Consider the following 20,799-nt stretch of genomic DNA (forward strand, 5'->3'; position numbering starts at 1 on the left):
ATATGCATTATGAGAAACATGACAGCAAATACAGTCTCTTTCAACTTTCATATGAATTTCAAAAGTTACTTCTATAGCATGGTTTAAAAATTCGAGTAAATATATTCAATGTAGAAAATCCCAGAAGGCACATTTCCAGTCAGATAAGAGTTCAAAGAAGGTCATACTTCCAAAAAAAGTCCCAACTGGAAAAATATAGAAGAAAAGCAAGTAGTAAGCTCTCTTAAAACACTTTGGGTCAGCTACCCAAGAAACCCTAATAACTACAAGCAATGGATTTGCCTACTTTAAAATGGTACAGTAACAGTATGGCTTTGCTTAAGCTACACCTCAAATTCAATATTGTGTGTGTGTGTCTGTACACACATACACCACCCATAGACTTAGTCAGTCCTGAGAGCATCCACTAGCATCACCATCATAACTTTTATAAGTGTTTTGAGAGTAAGGCTACTAAATTCTTTTTGGGACAGAAATCTAGGATAAAATCTTGACTCAATGGGAATTTTGCCATTGACTTCAAATGGAGCTCTTGTCAGTCAAACAATAATGTAGATTTATAGTTACATTTAGCATAGAAACATAGGTCTGGAAGGGACCATCTAGTCCAATCCCCTGCACTCATGGCAGGATTAAGTATTATCTAGACTATTCCTGACAGGTGTTTGTCTTACCTGCTCTTAAAAATCTCCAATGATGGAGACTCCACAACCTCCCTAGGCAATTTATTCCAGTGCTTAACCACCCTGACAGTTAGGAAGTTTTTCTCAATGTCCAACCTAAACCTCCCTTGCTGCAATTTAAGCCCATTGCTTCTTAGAATCATACAAGAATAATAAAGATTAGGGTTGGAAGGGACCTCAGGAGGTCATCTAGTCCAACCCCCATCTCAAAGCACAACCAATCCCCAACTAAATCATCCCAACCAGGGCCTTAAAAACCTCTAAGGATTGAGATTCCACCACCTCCCTAGGTAACCCATTCCAGTGTTTCACCACCTCTTAGAGAAAGAGTTTTTCCTAATATCCAACCTAGACCTCCCCCACTGCAACCTGAGACCATTGCTTCTTGTTCTGTTATCTGGAACCACTGAGAACAGCCTAGCTCCATCTTCTCTGAAACCCTTCAGGTAGTTGAAGGGCTTTTACCAAATTCCCCCCCCCCCACCCCTTCTGCAGACTAAACAAGCCCAGTTCCCTCAGCCTCTCCTCGTAATTCATGTGCCCCAGCCGCCTCATCATTTTCGTTGCCCTCTGCTGGACTCTCTCCAATTTGTCCACCCCTTTCTGTAGTGGGGGGACCAAAACTGGATGCAATATTCCAGATGTGGCCTCACCAGTGCTGAATAGAGGGAATAATCACTTCCCTCGATCTGCTGGCAATACTCCTACTAATGCAGCCCAATATGCCGTTAGCCTTCTTGGCAACAAGGGCACACTGTTGACTCATATCCAGCTTCTCGTCCACTGTAATTCCCAGGTCCTTTTCTGCAGAACTGCCGCTTAGCCAGTCGTCCCCAGCCTGTAGCAGTGCATGGGATTCTTCCATCCTAAGTGCAGGACTCTGCACTTGTCCTTGTTGAACCTCATCAGATTTCTTTTGGCCCAATCCTCCAATTTGCCTAGGACACTCTGAACCCTATCCCTACCCTTCAGCAGATCTACCTCTCCCCCCAGCTTACTGTCATCTGCGAACTCGCTGAGGTTGCAATCCATCCTATCATCCAGATCATTAATGAAGATGTTAATGAACAAATTAATAAAAACAAAACATTAATGAACAAAATCAGCCCCAGGATGACTGATCACTACCAGTTGAGCCTGCCGATCTAGTCAGCTTTCTATCCACCTTATAGCCCTATTCTTGTCCTATCCTCAGAGGTTAATAAGAACAATTCTTCTCACCCCTTCTTGTAACAACCTTTTATGTACTTGAAAGTGGTTATCTCCCCTCTCTGTCTTCTCTTTTCCAGACTAAACATACTCAATTTTTTCAATCTTCCCTTCTAGGTCATATTTTTCTAGACCTTTAATCATTTTTGTTGCTCTTCTCTGGACTTTTTCCAATTTCTCCACATCTTTCCTGAAATGTGGCACCCAGAACTGGACACAATACTCCAACTGAGGCCTAATCAGCACAGAGTAGAGCAGAAGAATTACTTCTCACGTCTTGCTTACAACATTCCTGCTAATACATCCCGGAATGATGTTCCCTTTTTTTTCTTTTTTTTTTGGCGCAACAGTGTTACACTGTTAACTCATATTTAGTTTGTTGTCCACTATGACCTCCAGATCCCTTTCCGCAGTACTCCTTCCTAGGCAGTCATTTCCCATTTTGTATGTGTGCAACTGATTGTTCTTTCCTAAATTGAGTACTTTACATTTGTCCTTATTGAATTTCATTGTATTTACTTCAGTCCATTTCTTCAGGTGGTCCTAATCATTTTGAATTTTAATCCTATCCCCCAAAGCACTTGCAACCCCTCCCAATTTGGTATCGTCCACAAACTTTATAAGTGTACTCTTTATGCCATTATCTAAATCATTGATGAAGATACTGAACTGGTCCCAGAACCGATCCCTGGGGGACCCCATTTGTTATGCCCTTTCCAGCATAACTGTGAACTATTGATAACTACTCTCAGGGAGCGTTTTCCCAACCAGTTTTGCACCCATCTTATAGTAGCGCCATCTAGGCTGCATTTCCCTAGTTTGCCTATGAGAAGGTCATGGAGACAGTATCAAAAGCTTTACTAAGGTAAAGATATATGAAGCTTTGGAGCAGGACAGGATTAACTCCACTACCTTTGAATTATGGCAGAACTATTATATTAACTCTTTAAGCAAGCAGGAAGTTGCCCTTGTGCATTTTAAAGGGGAAGGCATAAGACTAAAGCTGATAAGGCTTTCACATTTAATAGGAGACTTCCACTCCTATACGACTTTCCCTCCCTTAATCATCAGAATGCCTTATGGAAGTTCACCAGAACCATCCTCAAAGTCTTTACAGGAAGACAGTGCCAGGACCATGAACTTTTCTCCTAGGATCAGGGAACAATTCCTTAAGAGAAGAGAGGTGGGAATGTTAGACTTCTCAAAATCTTTAGCCAGAAATAATATGTTGTGTTTTCTTTTGTACAGAGGTGGTGTGGAAGAAGGGGGACAGTAAATAAAGAGAGCAAAATTCGCCTAAAAAATAAAAAGATTTCTATTAAACAGGATAAAGCAGCATGGAGAAGCCATAACATGTCCTGATCAGCTGACGCAGGTAGCCTTGCCTCTTCCTATATCTGGAAATCTCTCATATTTCTTGAGAATTAACACCACCCAATGAACTTGCTATATTGCACAGACGGTGACTGATGACAGACCTTGCTGCAGGCAGAAGACTTGCTCAGAGGAGCAAACAAACTGCCCTGGGGTGGGGCACCATGACAGCAAGTACTGTAGAATGAGCCTACAATGAAGACTTGTAGAGTGCTACCGCAAAGAGTGCACCATTATTTCCTAGCTCGCTGGTTTGCATTGCTACTTCCATTTTTTGATCCAATAGTGATACAAAAGGCAAAGAGGGGAGGGGTCAAAAAAACCACATTCTGAAGGCATTCTTCCCTCAAAGAGAAATATCTTAGGTCCTCACAGATCCAGACAGGCTAAATCATGCAGTCTGCACTGATGGTGGCTGGAAATATGAGAAGACTTAATATATGAAAAATTAAAATAAAAAAGAATCACATGTAACATTCTTCATATGAAAAGATTTTGCAAAAGCACTTATTCAAATTAAGTAATGAATTATATATACATGAACAAGCTGAGACTAGATGATGAGCTGAAAAAGTGATATAAACTAAATTCAAAGTCTGTGCATTGTAACTTCAAAATATGCATGTTACTTCAAATACTACAAGTGAGAGTCATGAACAATAATATAAGCTCATTGTTTCATTTATGGGGAAAACAAAGCTGCAAATATTACTTTACCTTGCTGACGTGTTGATCATTGAAGCTATACCACTGCTCATCATTAAAAGATTTTATGCAGGCATAGTAATGGCCACCAGCAGCACTTCCTGAATGGACCATTACAGAAAAGAGTTCATACAGTAAAGAATTCTAGGGAAGAGAAAAAAAAATCCAAGTAAGGAACAGAGAACTTGTAATACGTCATTCTGACAAACTGCACCTGTGTTATTTAAAAAAAGTTTCTCAATTGTGTATAGTTACATGAAAAATAACTATGAAACAATTGTGCATAGAGCTCTCTACAAGTACTATTCTGCATTATTAGTAGAATTACAGTAGCGTCCAGAGGCCCCAACCAAGATCAGAGCCCCATTGTGCTAGGCCCTGTAAAAAACACATAGTAAGAGAGAGTCCCCACCCTCAAAGAGCCACTATCTAAAAAACAGGTAAGACAAAGGAAGTATCTTAATTTTACTTCATTTTACTAATGGGGAAGAGAGGAACTGAAAGATGAGTGACATGTTCAAGGTCACAGAGCCAGGTCTTCTGAGTCCAGTCCACAGGACCACCCTTCCTTCTTATACAAATGCCAAATATGAACGCAGATATAAAATGTTAAATGTTATCTCCATCTTACTTACAATATTCTCCTTATCCAAAGAAAACAGAGAAAGCCTGCTGTAGAGTATGAACCTGGCATTAAAAATTAATTTTCAGACAAAAAACTATCTGATGTTAAGGATGAGAAAATTTCACTAACTCAAAGAAAAAAAATATGGTACAGTTTAAAAAACATGAATAGTGCCAACCCAGGAAGTTAAGCTCAAATTAAATTTATAAACTCCACAAACATCTGAATGTACAAACATTCACAGTTAAGTTGACTCAACAACTTTAACTGTGCAGACTTATTTCACCTTAACTATGGAAGCAACTGCCATCTCTCTAATATTTAGCATAGACAAGGCACTTATCTTCAATATAATTTACAAACTTGAATTCTCATAATACGCTTGTGAGGCATTACTGTTCAAAACAATTTTCTTATGTCAGGTAGTTAATATCCACATTTTACACCTGGGGAAATTAGGCAAGTCACCATACCTACTTGTCTCACAGTCACGAACTACGGCAGAGCAGGGATTAAAGTATTGAGGATTAGACCATTACACTACCATTCTTCTCTGTACACTTTCAACCAATGTGTAATGAAGGCCAAAAAGTAGTTTGTGTGGGTTTTTTTTTTTTTTTTTTTGGTATCTTTAAAACGTAATTCTGTGTTCTAAAATTTGGACTGGGGCATGGGGGGAAAAAGAGTGGGGACCTCTACAGAACCAGAAACAAAAGTATCTGATTTAACTTCGTTATTAGTCAAGGTAGAAAGAACTTACGTAGCATTTTCCATTCAAGGCTTTTCTTTTCACAAATATGAATTTATTAATCCCCAACTTCCTGCTGAGGTAGGGTAAATCTCTCCATTTTACATATGGGAACACAGAGGCACAGAAAGATTAAATTACTTGGTCAAAATGCAGAGTCATTGTCAAATCTAGGATTGGATTACAGGTATTCTGACTTTCACTCCCTGCTCTAATCCAGTGACTGTTAACAAGCTCCTATTTCTCAAGAGAGATTTACAGGCTTCCCAATACCACATTTAACAAGACTGAGCTTGAACACTAGAACTCCAATGTCTAATTTGTTATAGGGCCAGAATGTAGATATTACACTATTAAAAACAGTCTTTAAAAGGGTTTATAAAGGTTCAGTTCCAACCAATCCATGGCTTCCTAATGGTTCTAGACCAGGGGTCGGCAACCTGCGGCTCCCGGCTCGCCAGGGTAAGCACCCTGGCGGGCCAGCCCGGTTTGTTTATCTGCCGCGTCGGCAACTTCGGCCGATCGCGGCTCCCACTGGCCGCGGTTCGCGGTCCCAGGCCAATACGGGAGGCAGGAAGCGGCGCGAGCCGAGGGATGTTCTGGCCGCGGCTTCCTGCCTCCCGCATTGGCCTGGGACCGCGAACCGCGGCCAGTGGGAGCCGCGATCGGCCGAAGTTGCCGACGCGGCAGATAAACAAACCGGGCCGGCCCGCCAGGGTGCTTACCCTGGCGAGCCGGGAGCCGCAGGTTGCCGACCCCTGGTCTAGACAGATACAAGCTACAGGCCATCTAAGTTCCCTCTAAGATGCACAGCCGCGCAGCAGGCTATAAAGGGAGGTGCACTCCCACAGGGGCCTGGAGGGGAGCAAGTTGGGGCGTGCAGGGCTGCCGTGGGCCTCGGCCCCAGCCCCAGGGCTACTGCCAAAGGGGAGAAGTGCTTCAGCCCCAGGCCCATTGCCAGCCGAGAGAGGGCTAGGGAGGGTCCCTCTGGGCCCAGCCCCAGGGCTGCTGCCGGCAGGGAGAGGGCAGGGGGAGGCAGTCCTCTGGCCCCAGCCCTGGGGCAGCCTGCACCCCAAACCCCTCATCCCCGGCTCCACTCCAGACCCTGCATGCCCAGCCAGAGCCCTCACCCTCTCCCTGGGACTCCAACCCTCTGCACCAGCACTGAGCCCCCTCCCATACTCCGAACCCCTCGGCCCCACCCCCACCACCTTCATATTGGTCCACATAACAAAATTCATTCCGCACATTGATATAAAAAATTAGAGGGAACAATACAAGCCATGTTTCAGATTAGTTCACTGAATAAAGTCAGGGAAGCCTATCCTACAAGAAAGTATTAGTAAAAACTTTTCCAAAGATTTCAGAGAAGACTTGTACCAGTAAAAGGTACTTAAGTTTTCCATATTAGAGTCCTTGGTAATCACTAAACAGAAAGGGGGCACTGCTATCATGGAATGAGTTGCCATTGTAAAATGTATTTTGTGACCATTAATTCAAGATATTAAATAGCATATTAAATGCTCCTAATACTCTCCTCTTTTCTACATGGTCATTTCTGCAGGCCAAGAAATGGATAGCTATTTTCAGAGATCTGTACTATTACTGTATTTTCCTCAAGCTTTTCAACTCTTAGCAACTCAAAAAAAACAGGATTTTCATCACAAATTTGTGAACCTGATGAAAGAAAAAAGTTAAGCAATCATACAGCAATGAAAATTTAAGATAAAAAAAGCTATCTTTTCCAATTTTTCTGAATGGTGAAATCTCTCTGACTACTCAGACAAGATAGAGATATCCAATACTTGTGGGTCGGGGTTTCACTACAAGAATGAAGGGGAGTTGAATTTTCATCTTCATTTGTCACCTTTCCCCAAGTAAGGTTTGCAACCTCATGGTGGTACTGTCGTACTTCTACAAAAACAGATTGTAGTGGTAGCCCATAATGCTCTCTTTCAATTATGGCTGACCAAAAGACTGACTTTTCCTTTTAGATGTCAATGTCAATGTCACCAAAGTCTGCGTTACCAACACACTGCCTACCATAATGTACCCATCATGGGATGGCCTTCAATAAATTCTAGCCCTAACCATCTCATATCTTGACTACTACAACTTGGCTATGACAAATGCAATCTTGCCTCCCTCAAGTCTATTCAAAACCGCTACTAAGATAATTATCTTGACTTGTTGCTATGACATGAACCCCTTCTTCACATCCCTCCTCTCGTTCCCCTTTCACTGCATGAAATGCATGCTACTTGTCTTTATCTGTGCCCTGCCAGATACATCTGTCTTCCTTGTCCATTAGCTGAATTTTTTTCTCAAGCACATTCAAGCTTCAACACCCACCCCCAAAATGGGTAGGAAGAGCTCAAAAAAAATATGTAAAGCCACTACATCACTCTCATTCAAACACCTCCTTAAATTCACCTCCGCTTGGATAACTACAAAAACATTAGAGAACAGCTAGACTACTAGCTAATAAAGCAGCTAGACTATTAGCTAGTGCGGTGTAACTACTGCTCATTATACAAATGGAATAATTGTCTTGTTCTTCCCATTTCCTGTTGATCCAGCGGCTATCACATTCTAATACTGTGAGCTCTTTAGACTTTATTACGTATATGTTAAGACCCTAGGCACAAAGGCTCCAATCTTTAATTGGATCATTTAGTGCTACCTTTATATTTTTAATAAAATAACTGAAGCATCCTGCCTACTCCAGCAATGTAGTACCTAGACAGAGTGAGGTGGTTTGCTAGGAGCACATTGACACTTGTACTGGCTTATTAATTGGTTCTGGGCACAATTCAAAATGCAAGTGACAAAACAGAAGGCTTATAATTAGGTCAAGTCCACCTAAGTCCAAGTTTCATACATACATCACATGGCATGTGCGCAAACTAGGTGTAGCTGATGCAGATAAATGAGCAAACGTACACTCTGATTGTGCATCCTGGAAGGCACTCAATATCTTCCAGGAGGCATGGAAGCTCCTGATTAGATCAAGCCCTTAATGGGCCTGACTCACCTATCTTAGCTACTTTGACACAAGATCTCCATTTTCTCAAATTCATGTCAGAGATTAAAGAAAGCTTTATTATCACTTAATTCAGAGACATATTGACCCTCCACATTCTGTCTTGGTCTAACGTCCTAATGAATCACAAAACATTTCAAAAGAAGGCCAGTGTTTTCCACTATTATGCTTTTGATACCACACAAAGGATCTCAGATTCCCTGCCAGACAAATTCAATATTAATGGTACTTCGCTAGATATAAGAGTCCATGTAGCTCCTCAAGATAGTGCTGTGAACAAGGGGCAAGCTTGGGGAAAACCAGTATTTTAGTAGCTCTTTGTCTTAATGATACTTTATTAAAACAAGCCTCCATGAGAAACATGCTTGCAATCAGGTGAAAACTAGTTAGCCATTTTAAGCATTCATATATGTGGCTGTTTCCAAGCTCCTATATGGTAAAGGTGGAAGACAGCCTCTTCATGAATTTATTCTCCCAGGATACAACAACATATTTTATGCTGAAATATATCGGGCAGAACAAAATAGCTATAATCATTTTCTGCTCCAAAAGTCTGAAGGTGTTGACTTGCACAGAGTGGAACCTGCCACAGACTGATCAAAACTCTCTAGCTCTTTCTGTTAAATTGCAAGATATTTGCATAGTGTCAAGGGATTGGACAGTCTACCTCATCATGGAAGTGCTGCCCAGAAATAAAAACTTTCTGCCAGAACAAAGCAGGAAATCCATAGGATCTAGCCAGGTGAGTGTTCCCTCAGAATGGAGAAATTCCCCAAACCTTTTGTGTTCTTTGCAATGCTGTGGGCTTAAATATTAGAACAAGAGCAAAGAAATATGACTTTTTAAAAAAAACAACAACATTTATCTGGACAACATACTGAAGTTGTACCCATATGTTTCGGGTTTTTTTAAAGTACCTTTTCAATGCCAACTTTTGAAATCCTTTCAGCACCACTATTGCTTTCAAGGCAGATTCCTTCATCAACACCATCATCATTAGAAAAATCATTGCTCATCTGATCACTGTGACAGCTGCCTTCATTCTCTGCTCCACTATCAGTGCAACTCTCAGTTTGGGGAGACTTCTTAAAAATAAACCATAAATGTTAGTTTATAAAGTAGATAAAAATGATAGTACACATACATGTAACAAGAGACAATGAATTCTCAAAATAAATAATATTGTGCAATTCTATACTGCCTTTCACCTGCAAATTTCAAATCGTTTTATAAATAATCCTCTGTGAAGTAGGGTACAGTATTATCTATATTTTGCATATGGCAAATCTGAGGAAGATGTTAAGTTTTGAAGACTGAAACAAATGTAACTTTTTATGAATCTTCTGACTGCTAACTAAGTTATATAGATGTAGGACACCAACAACATTCCAATGGATTCCAGGAGAAAGTCTCCCAAAATGTATTTATCTTTTTATATTAAAATTAAATTAGCTAGATATCCCCAACACGTCTATTTTAGGATTACGTCCATGGAGTTACTTTTTCTTGAACCAAAGTCATAAAGATACAGTATGTAGGTTCTTGAGAGTTCTGTAATACTTAAAACAAAATTAATTACACATAAATGGAAAGCTTGTCTTGCTTGTTTTTCCAGAGAAGCATGCCTACTAATCCTCAAAAAGGGAACGTAATTAACAGTGAGAACAGTGATAAAAACTGGCGGTGACTTCAATACCAACTAAACCCATATCTCCAAAAGAAAATATTCCCAGATATATAAGCAGGAACAATCTGCTTTTAAATTTTCCGAGTGCTCAGCTTTTCACTGAAGGACCCTCTTCCAAAAGTTTGCATCTAGAAAAGGAAAGTTCAATTCATAGAGTTTAACACGTCCTTAGCTATTCCCCATATTTCACCATCTGACAGCAACAGTCTTTTGATCTCAAAGTCATTGTTCTCACAAAGCAATCCTTAAGCTTAGACACATTAGTTTTGCATTTCAAGATTCCAATATGCAACATTTTACCCTTTTTACTAGTGAAAATTAAGCCTGGGTGTCCTTCACAGTGGGTGCAATGAAACCGATTTCAATTCTTTCCTCTTTTAAAATTAACTTTAAGCACTTTATAGCCAGCTTACTCTGTAAAAATATGGGTGAAGTGAGAAGAGAACAAATATTCTGAGAAATATCCAAGATATATAGTACTCACGTGCCCATGCAAAGTGCCTCTGAAGAGGCCCTTTTCTGTACTTTTCTCCCAGCCCAAAGGCCATGTATCAAAGCCACTATCTTTCTAGGTAAGGAGGAGGTGGCTTTCATAACCACCAAACCAAATTCTTACTGTTTAGAAATACACCACTCACTTTCCAGAGAATGAATTACACTCAATGTCAGTACACTGGTCTCAGCTTCTAACAAGATGGAGGAAGAAATATACCAGCACTGGAAATTAAACCCAGGCACCTTACATAACAGAGTAGAGCACTGTCAGAAGCCCCCTCTTGTAAATTAATTTTAACTCCAAACCTCCACAGAAAAAGAAATATTGGATGAGATTTTGGACACTAAGTGCCCAAAGTTGTTCCTAAATCCTGATTAAGGTACCCAAAAAAGTGGTTTGGTTTTCAAAAAGTGTTGAGCACTCAGTAATTTCAATTGAAGTTAAGGTGAGCTGCTGGTATTCAGAACTTCTGGAAATCAGGCAACTTTTTTCTGATGTCTTAATAAGAATTTAGGAACCCTAACAGGTATGTGTTTTCAAAATATTGGCCATGACGTTTTCCCTAATGCAATGGTTTAACCTTTTTTCATTTGTAGACCCCCTACAAATTTTTGAATAGAAGTGCGGACCCCTTTGGAAATCTTAGGCATAGTCTGTGGACACCCAGGGGTCCACGAACTACAGGCTGAAAACCACTGTCCTAGTGACACTAGATTTTAAGAGATGCTAGAGAAAGATGGTTCTAAAAAAAAGACTATACACTGGTCTTTACCTCATCTTCAACATCAATGAACGTGCTCATGTCTAGCTCTTCAGGAAAAGTCATGCGATCATTAAGTTTAATCCTGTGCATAGTGGTGTAATCAAAGTCAAACCTCTTCAATTGTAAAGTCAGCAGATATGGAAAATGCAAAAACCGCAGGCCCTAAACAAAAACACAATAACCAATGGGCAAGATTATGTTACAGATATAAACACTAACCAATGTAATGTTACACAAATGGTATGTATTTACCTTCCTTGCATCACATTTCTTCTTGCAGCGTTCACAGAAATACTGATTAGGGCCATCAAGGATCTCAGGCTGAATAAATGCATGCAACGCTTCTTCCTAATAAAAAAAGAATGTTACCTGCTTTTTAAGAATGTTTACTTTCATGTATGTGATTTAGAACATTATATTTATGCTTAGATTGTAAATACAGAATACAATGGCTGCAATATGAAGTATTCACACGTTCAAAAGCTATTTGAATTATAGAAGTCTAGAAGAATGATTAAAAAACCCACAGAAACAAAGATCAGAAAAACATCAAGTGAAGCCAACCTTTCTGCCCTGCCCCAGGGTAAGCAGTCAAATCATGAACGACAATACATTACTATTAATTATATTTCATTCAGCCATTTGATGGGTCCATCATGTCCTGGTTTTGCATACAATCTACAATTAAATATATCCCTGTTATCTTGCACATCACATGTAGTCACTTCTGTTCAATCAGTTGTTGCATAATTGATCTTATTCCTTACTTTGCTTTGGTTAGCCATCAGCCCCATATCTTTATCCCACAATTTACAAATGTCTCTTTCCCTTCAGGGACACTACTTTCTCCCATCACGTGTCACATTATTCCAAGCACAAACAGAAGAAAGGGAGCAATTATTTAGTTCCTGAATGTCTATTTTGTAGGTGGCTGTCTCTCAATCTGCCAGGGGACGCTACTGCTGCTTCAGAATAAGTCAGTCATTTTTTCCTCCCATCTAAAACAAATATTGAATCTCTACTCCCAGTGCAATGAGAAACACAATTGCCATCTTCCAGGGATACATTCTACTTATTAGCACAAACCATATAAGGTTGTAAACCAAAAATAGTCATGAGTCACCTCCAATAGCTACAAGGGAAATGTTTCTAATCCTCCTTTAAATACAAGTTATAGTAATTTCCATCTAGCTTCTCAGTATAGCTGGGAAGTTAAAACATAATTAGCTAATAATTACTGATGATACTCGGGAGTTATCTGCTCACCTACAGATATCTGCAATCTAAAACAGAAATACCATTGGCATGCTGATGGTGCTTACTTTAAAGAGAAGAGGATCAAATAAAAATCAAAATGATGCCTTGAAAATCATTGTCTCATGATGGAACATAGTTGTTCCCTGAAGTCCAAATAAATAAGAAGGGGCTTAGTTGGGCAGAATAGACTCACCAATTGCAAAATGGCTGGTACAGAGCTTATAAGACTACTATCTAAACCATGTTGTTTGATGGATCCCATTTTGGGAAAAGATCAAGGATATGGGAAGGTCTTCAAAAAGCCTCCAATTCATCCCTTCTCCCTCCATTTCTTTTCTGAGAACTCAGGGAAGCACTAAGAACAAATAACAAAACAAAGGTTTTATAGCCCTGCTTTTTCCATATGAACAAAAGTTTTGTTATTATTGTAAGAGATGAGAGACTCTTTACAAAAGGACTGTTCTCCAGACCCACGTCTCACAAATTAGAAATGTGCCAAATTTCACAAAGATTGCACAGAGAAAGTTAGTTATCACCATCCTTCACTGTTTTTGTACCCAAATAGAAAAAGGAAAAAAATAAATCACCTCTTAACAACCCTAAAAGATAATCACAACTCTGAAGCAGGAAGGCTCTTTAAACATGTCAAAACGTTTTAGTGAGCCCAAAGTAAACTGTCTATATATTTACTTAATAAGTAGGTGGTAAATAAATTGAAAGTCTTCATTTAAAAAGGGATTGCTGTGTTTTGACAGTGGGGTTTTTGGACTGGCTAACAATTTAACAATTCAAAACAAATTAAATGAAAGCAAAACAAGTCAACAGCCAGCATGTCGAATACCAAACTTAGAAGACAACAAAAGCATGGCCCTATGGAGGTACTGCTTATGGAATAAATGCCAGCCAGGAATCTTACCAAATTTCTCCATGGTACTAATTATTTTATTCCAATAATTTCTGTTTGTTACGTAGGAGACAAGTAACAGTCTCTATAAAAATATATTCACAATATAAAAGAAAAATGTTGCAATTCATTCCTCCACAAACGAATGACATGTGAATGATGGACATAAGTGGTTATGTAAAGTTTATGTAGAGTCGGTATGATGTGCAAGTCAACAAGGAACCATACTAGAATATATTTATGTTATGGAGAAAACAGGTAATGCTCCTATGGACCTCCAAAAGTTGAATGAAATATCATGAACGGTAATGTATTCTTGTTAATGATTTCATTGCTTACCACAGGAATAGATAGTGAGATGCACTTTGACCTATGGTTTATTGAAATTATTGAATAACTTCACTATTATATATATCATGTTTCCAACTTGTATCATATATGTAAGCACTATTGATGTACTGTATGTATAATATACTAAGTTTTCCATCTCTCCTCCAATTTTCCACTACATAGTCTTTATATCAAAATTACCTCTGATTAGTATAAATCTTCTCTACTCCAATTATTATTGTAATGACCAGTCTCCTCTCTTATTCAGTTATAATTCACTTACTCAACAAAATTAACTATTGATATAACGTTGTTTCTGTGCGGTTCACCACGTGAGTGGCATCATATGACCCCTACTTTCAGTAACTGTACTTTTAGAGCAAGACAATTTATCCGTAAGGAAATATTATCTAACCTGGTAGCTATTACATTTTAAACATTAAAAAAAATTGACACCATACACACCATAAGTTAATTATCAAGAAAACCAAAATATTTTCAAGTTTTCAAGTAGTCTATTTTATCCCAAGCTATCACTGTTTGTTCTTTTATGGTGCTGAATATCATAGTACTTTACACATTAACATATTGTAATAAATAGTCCAATCTCATCATTGCCTGAGATAGAAAGGCACTTTGAATGAGCTTCCATTTTTCATAAAATGTCATTATGGTATATCTACTGCATCTGATAGCCACTGATTTGAGATTACTGTAAATATTTATTTAGCTCTATGAATATGAGAAGTAGAATTTTTATAAACAGTTAAATGAGCTACAAATATAAATCTATGAGGAAAGCCAGTCCGTGTATATAGGTATGATTTCATTAATCTAAAAATCAATACAAATTCCATTTGGCTAATTAATGTCCCAAATTACACTAGCAACTAAAAAAAACAAGAGTTTGCTAACCTACAGATATAATGGAAAGCAAACTGGAAAGCTCCGAGGATGGGTAATGGGATACTTATCCTTTTATTTATCATTGCTTAAAATCCAAACCAGGTCAGTAATGGCAATGTTATTAAAACTGAATAGCTGTTTATGCTTATATAAAATGAGATGATGGTCTGAATACATCTTTAGACAGATGCCGACATCACAGTATCCTTGTTTGCAGTCTCTAAAGAGGAGTCACGAGCCAAAAGTGCTCAACACCTACAACTCCCACTAAAATCAAAGGATGCTCAATATCTCTCAGGACTAGGTCTGCTGGGAAAGCAGTATGGAGAATCTTTATCTAATGCCCTACTCCTAGTGTGCCACCTCTAGGGTGGAGAGAATAGTTCAGCCTCAATACCAAATCTTCTTTTGGCTCCTCTATACCAGTGTATCTCAACCTATTTGTACTGGCAACCCCCTTTGGACTTAAAACAATTGTGACACGCACACACCCACTACAAAAAATTCTGACCCCCTATCTTAAGCAGGAGGTTTCGAGGCTGAAACATGTAAATTAGCTTTGCAGGGGACCCCTGTGGCATGGGGCTCCAGGCAACTGTCCTGCTTCCTAGCCTTTAACGCCAACCCTGCTTGCGACCCCCCCTAAACCCATCCTGCGGCCCCCAGGCTGAGAAACACAGCTCTATACTGTTCTATTGATAGCCAGATAATTTCACTATCTAGTGCTGTTGTCCATATAGCCATCTGCATCAACAGAAAATATACTTCTAAACTTGAATATTCTAATATAGGAGACTTTAGGTTTTCTATTGTCTGTCTATAATTTTTTTCATGATCTAAAATCACAAGTCAGATAACCATTAGGCCTATATCACAACACAACTAGTTACTGAGGTCTCAGATCTATGTAAATTCCTTATAAATTTTCTAAAATTAAGCCCTTGAACAAAGCAAAAGTTATTAAATTGATTTAGATGGCCTTGGAGTGTATGCTAACAAAGCCCTAGCCCCCTGGACATGCATTAATAATGTAAAGCTATATTACATGAAATGAACCAAAGAAAGAAAAAATAAATCAGAAAAGTAAATAAGGTTTCTTCAAACTGCAAACCTTAAGGACAATATCAAATTGAAGACAGAAAATTTAGAATAGTTTTAAGTTCTACTTTGATTAGAAAAGAAGGCAAAAAGGAAGTGTAATTATTTGTAACTCTTGGAAGTTCTCCAATATTCACAAAAATTTAACACACAAAATGTCATGTTTAAACTTTTTATGTAGTATACTATAGCAAACAGTGGCATAATAAACTTTACTTGACATACTATATAATAACCTTACTTATATCTTGTACATCCATTATCTCTCTCTTTCAAAAGTAATGGAAAATCACTTACCTCTAACTAGAGTTCTTTGAAGGTAGTATCCTCCTTAGATCCCCTATCTTGGGTAGTGTCGCCTGCTGCAAGTTCCCTCAGGAGCTGACTAGCAAGGTCTAAAAAGTTTTACATTCCCTTCCACAAGCCCTATTAGCGCATGTGTGAACCTTTTTATATCTCTCTCATTGCCTTTTTACCTAAACCTACAGAACCATCGTCATCTGTGGATCAATGGAGGATACTACCTTCAGAGAATTCCATTTAGAAACAGGCGATTTTTCCCTTCTCCAAAAGCCAGTATCCTCCATATCTCCCCACTGCTGAAGACTACAAAGCTAAAACATCTGCTACAGACAAGACAAATACAGGGAGGAGAATCAACTGCATAGTCAAAGTACACAATTATAAAATAGCTCAAATAAATGGAGCGTAAACACAAACTGCAACCATGTAACTACCTCAACACAAAAGCTTAGAACTAGTTTGTCTCATCACCTAAATTGATACTGATATTAAGCAAATGCTGTGAAATATCAACTGTAATTTAAACTAATCTGAATATTTATCATTAAGTACTTAAGTGTTGAAGTTCCTGTATATTTGTTTTTATATATAAAGACAGAAATATTTTAATTTTCCATAATATTCTGTAGCAGACTTCTTTCCTATCAAAGAAAATAATTCCAGAATATCATAGATTCAGAAAATATCAGGGTTGGAAGGGACCTTAGGAGGTCATATAGTCCAACCCCCTGCTCAAAACAGGACCAATCCCCAACTAAATAATTTGAGACATAAGGACGCCACTCAAAAGAAGAGTCAGTGATTAATGGAATTATTAAAAAGCGTGTGTGTGTGTGAGTGAATATATATAGGAAGTCTCTATTCACTGAATCAGTAAAAATGCAAAAAAGACAAAATTCCTTGTTTGTTGTATTATTGAAAATTTCCTGAAATACAGTTTAAAAAACAGTGAAAGAGAAAGCCATTTAAAACACCAATGTCTGCAACATCTTGAAACTGCAGTTTCAAATGCACCGCTAGTTAGGTGTAAGAAGTTCCACAAAATTTGGAAAAAAATGTTGAGAGGCACTCAGAAAATTTTCTTTAATCCCATCCTTTTTTTAAAAAGTTATATGATGAATGTCTCTTATTCCTATTACCCTGAAGATTGGCATCCAAAGCTTTAAAATATCAAGTGCCCTATGTAACTGAAGGTACACTAGTAGCTAACCTGGAGATAGCAGTTCTTTTGTTAAGAAAGTGAAAGAATTATGTTAATGTTTTACAACAGTGCCAACTCACTAAATACAAGGGAGAACATTTAAAAATAAATTTAATAAATAATAAATTAAACAAAGCAATTTATAACCCTAATATTTACATTGCTTTAAAATATTTAATATTTCTGGGGGGAAAATCTCCCATTATTTTTAATAATTCCATCAAGTATTTTTAAAACCACAATAGTGGTATGAAACAGAATTCAAATTACTTTTTTTGTGGAAAGCAGGTGATTAAAAGTTATTCCCTACATTTTATACATTTGCCAATATCACTAATGCCAGCGCAAAAGTATTAATAAAGAAAATAGAGGCATAATGGAATTTTTATCATTAGAATTACAGAATACTTGCCAAATAATAAGGGATGTGTTATTTTTAAACTCTTAAATTATAAAAACCAACACAGAGAGATTAAACTAGTAAACAAATTTCAGTAGGTAGCTGTCCTGTTCTTTCACTAAACCTTCCAACAGTACTAACAAAAGCTAACAGAAGTGCTAACAAAAAAACCACCAGTCAATCAAAAGAAAATCAGTGTTTTCACAAGCGATACCTACGGCAAATACTGAAAATTCTATCAGAAAGAAAATAATAAATTATTGTAACCTTAAGGCAGAATAGTTGCATTTCCCCTCCCCTTATACATGCACCAGTAGGACTCATTGAAGGGTTAAAAAAAAAATCTTCTAGAACTTGCTAGCTGGTTCACTGCACAAAGACGAACACCCCAAGATGGAGTATCTAGGATGATACTTACCATGTAAGAAATTATACCACTGTCGCATTATGTATTCTATGTGTGTATGGATGTACTAGCTGTCAGCATAAGAGTACACACCACGCTAGCAAATGCCTGGTTGGAGCCATAAGGTCTGATGACCAATGGAATATCCAGGTAAGTGTCAATTCTCCAGCCCTCATAGCCACATTCTAGACATCTTACATAGTCCTTCAGTTTGCCTTGATACAGTTGATTTATGAGATCAGCCTAAAACAAATGGAGAGATTTATTTTGGCATAGTTTGAAACAACATCTAAAAAAGGTTAAAACAAAGTATTCCTTTTCTTTAGTTTTACACTGACATCCCTTTTTCCTTACACTTAATTGAAGAGGGAGAGATCATAGTTATATATTAAACATGTGAAAAATATACATTTTATAATCACAAATGCACACTTCAGAGCACATCCTACTGGGCAGTAAAATGTCCTGATGGTTCCTGTTTTCTACCTTATGTTTATTTTAGACAACTCTTATCATGGTGGTTCCTGCCTTCTACATATAAAGCCGTGCTCTAAAGTAAACATAATGTTGTAAAATAAAGTTTTTTCTTATTACTTAATCACAATTATATTATTTCAGTTCTCATCTGTGTTCAAAAAATGCTGGTGGCCGGACAGGGAAAGGTACTACAAAGGAATCATCTGCAACTCCCCACTAATGATTGCCTCAAAGGGGAAAGTACACCATCTAGATATCCATAGTATGCAGCAATGCTCTGGCCATGACCATTCTTGTTTTATCTATGGTAGGGAAAGAGAAGCTGCATAGAGCCATATATGCTTGCTAAAGGGTACCTAGGAATTTTTCCCCATGGTGGGGAAACCCTCAATTGGTCAGTTATGCTGGCCTTCTGCAGTGCACATCAAAACTGAAGATCCAGGTCACTGTGACCAGGACTTAGACCTTTACACACACACACAAACACACACCTTTAATTAAAATAAAATCTGTAAACCAATCTCAAAAAATAAATCACACTCAAGCATGCAGTAAGTCAACCACTACACCTCAGACAAAAGACAGTGGCAGATTTTCAATTGTCTTGCAAAACAATTACTACATGACTACATTTAGAAGACAGAGTTAAATAACATTCCTCCAACATTCTTTCCCTGAAAGATGAAGTTTTATGGTATATTACCTGCTCTGTTTGCTTCCACTTCTGTTCCAAAGCATCAAACATGACTCTACAAAGCTCCTGTACATCATGCTGCTGCCATGCTGGTATAAAGTAAAATTAATCTCATTCAGTGAAAACAAGAAAAAAAAATCATTCACACCCTTCTAATATTTTCTATAGCACAGTTATAGATATATATTGTTTAAAATAAACCACTTAGTTTTGAGGTTACTGTCAAAGTTCTATGCCTAAGTTTTGATTTACTGTAAACTTTCCCTGTTGGGCTTAAGTTATTCTAAAATCATAAAATGAGGAAAGTTAGCATACATCTTATCTAAATGTATATGTATATATTAGGACACGTTTTGAGCATATGTTCATGAATATACATGTATGAATATACATGCAAACAATATGGAGGTGCTTGTCTGCATAGTTACAGTTTAAGATAGTCTTCCATTACGAACCTAATTCTGACATACTTCGCCCGCACTTCCCCAAAACTAAAACAAATCCACCTAGGTTTTTTCCCAGAAAGTTTAAGGCAAATAAACTCTCATCTCATATCATGGTGGGACACGTGCAAAGTGCAGAAGATCAGCAGGGCAGAGGGCAGAATTACTTTGTCCAAGTGACCAACTGTGCATCCCCAAATTTAATGTGTTTAGAATTTTCTGTATTATTTTCTGCTTAAGTGTAACCTTTGCATTTCTAGGTTGATTTATGTTTTCTGAGACAGCTACATCATCTTTTTAAAGGGGATTTCCTTTAAATAACTTATATTTACAACTTTAATTCCAACTTAAAGATTTTTGCCAGAAATATATATTTAATTTCTAGCTGTGTGAGGAAAAAAAAGTTTAAAAATAATTTGGGGAAAATCAATCAAACTCTACATAAAAATGAAAAATGTGAAGCTTCTAGGCAAAACTGTAACATTATCTTTCCAGTGATCTCAAATACTTATTTATAAGTTTGAATTCACTCTGTGGACTCTGACCATAAAAATTCAAGAAATCTAAGATGAATTTTCATTCATTGGCCTTACACTACAAAACAAAAAACAGTTTTAGAAAAGAAGTGTCAATTTAAACTACTCTATTGGAACTTAGTGTTGGGTTCTTCTTTAAAATTGTATGAACAGAGGTCTTTTTACACCACCAATATCAGTTTAGTGCCCTTATGAGTGTCCTTTGAATGAGCACTAGCCAGAAAACAACAACCACTATTACAATTATTCTAAATTTTCCATATAATAAAATCCAATATCAAATATTACCCTCACTACTATCCCATCCAAAGCTCCGTGTAACATCTGTTGTTTCAATTGCTCTCTTTTTGCTGGTCTGCAATAAAACAAACAGCCTTTGAAGCTGGTAAGGGATGCTCATCACTGCATCTTCTTCGGATTCTTCAAATTCCCATCTATTAACAAATAAAATATTTGAGTAATACTTCTAAAGCAATTCATTTAAAAAAAATAGCATTTCAGTTAGGAGAAA

General features: G+C 37.8%; 1 protein-coding gene across 2 annotated transcripts in view; it reads right to left on the reverse strand.

Moving 5' to 3' along the window:
• Positions 1-20,799, reverse strand: part of USP47 (ubiquitin specific peptidase 47) — a 102,480-nt gene that overhangs the window by 44,154 nt on the left and 37,527 nt on the right. For both annotated transcript variants that reach the window (XM_045015162.1, XM_045015163.1), the window contains 7 exons: positions 20,577-20,722; positions 19,319-19,398; positions 18,232-18,381; positions 11,586-11,681; positions 11,343-11,495; positions 9,305-9,472; positions 3,984-4,115 (listed from right to left, as the gene is read on the reverse strand). In XM_045015162.1, the coding sequence (XP_044871097.1) occupies positions 3,984-4,115; positions 9,305-9,472; positions 11,343-11,495; positions 11,586-11,681; positions 18,232-18,381; positions 19,319-19,398; positions 20,577-20,722 (925 nt within the window). The remainder of the gene's footprint in view (positions 1-3,983; positions 4,116-9,304; positions 9,473-11,342; positions 11,496-11,585; positions 11,682-18,231; positions 18,382-19,318; positions 19,399-20,576; positions 20,723-20,799) is intronic.

This window comes from Mauremys mutica, chromosome 4 (assembly GCF_020497125.1).
Source record: "Mauremys mutica isolate MM-2020 ecotype Southern chromosome 4, ASM2049712v1, whole genome shotgun sequence".
Lineage (NCBI taxonomy): Eukaryota > Metazoa > Chordata > Testudines > Geoemydidae > Mauremys > Mauremys mutica.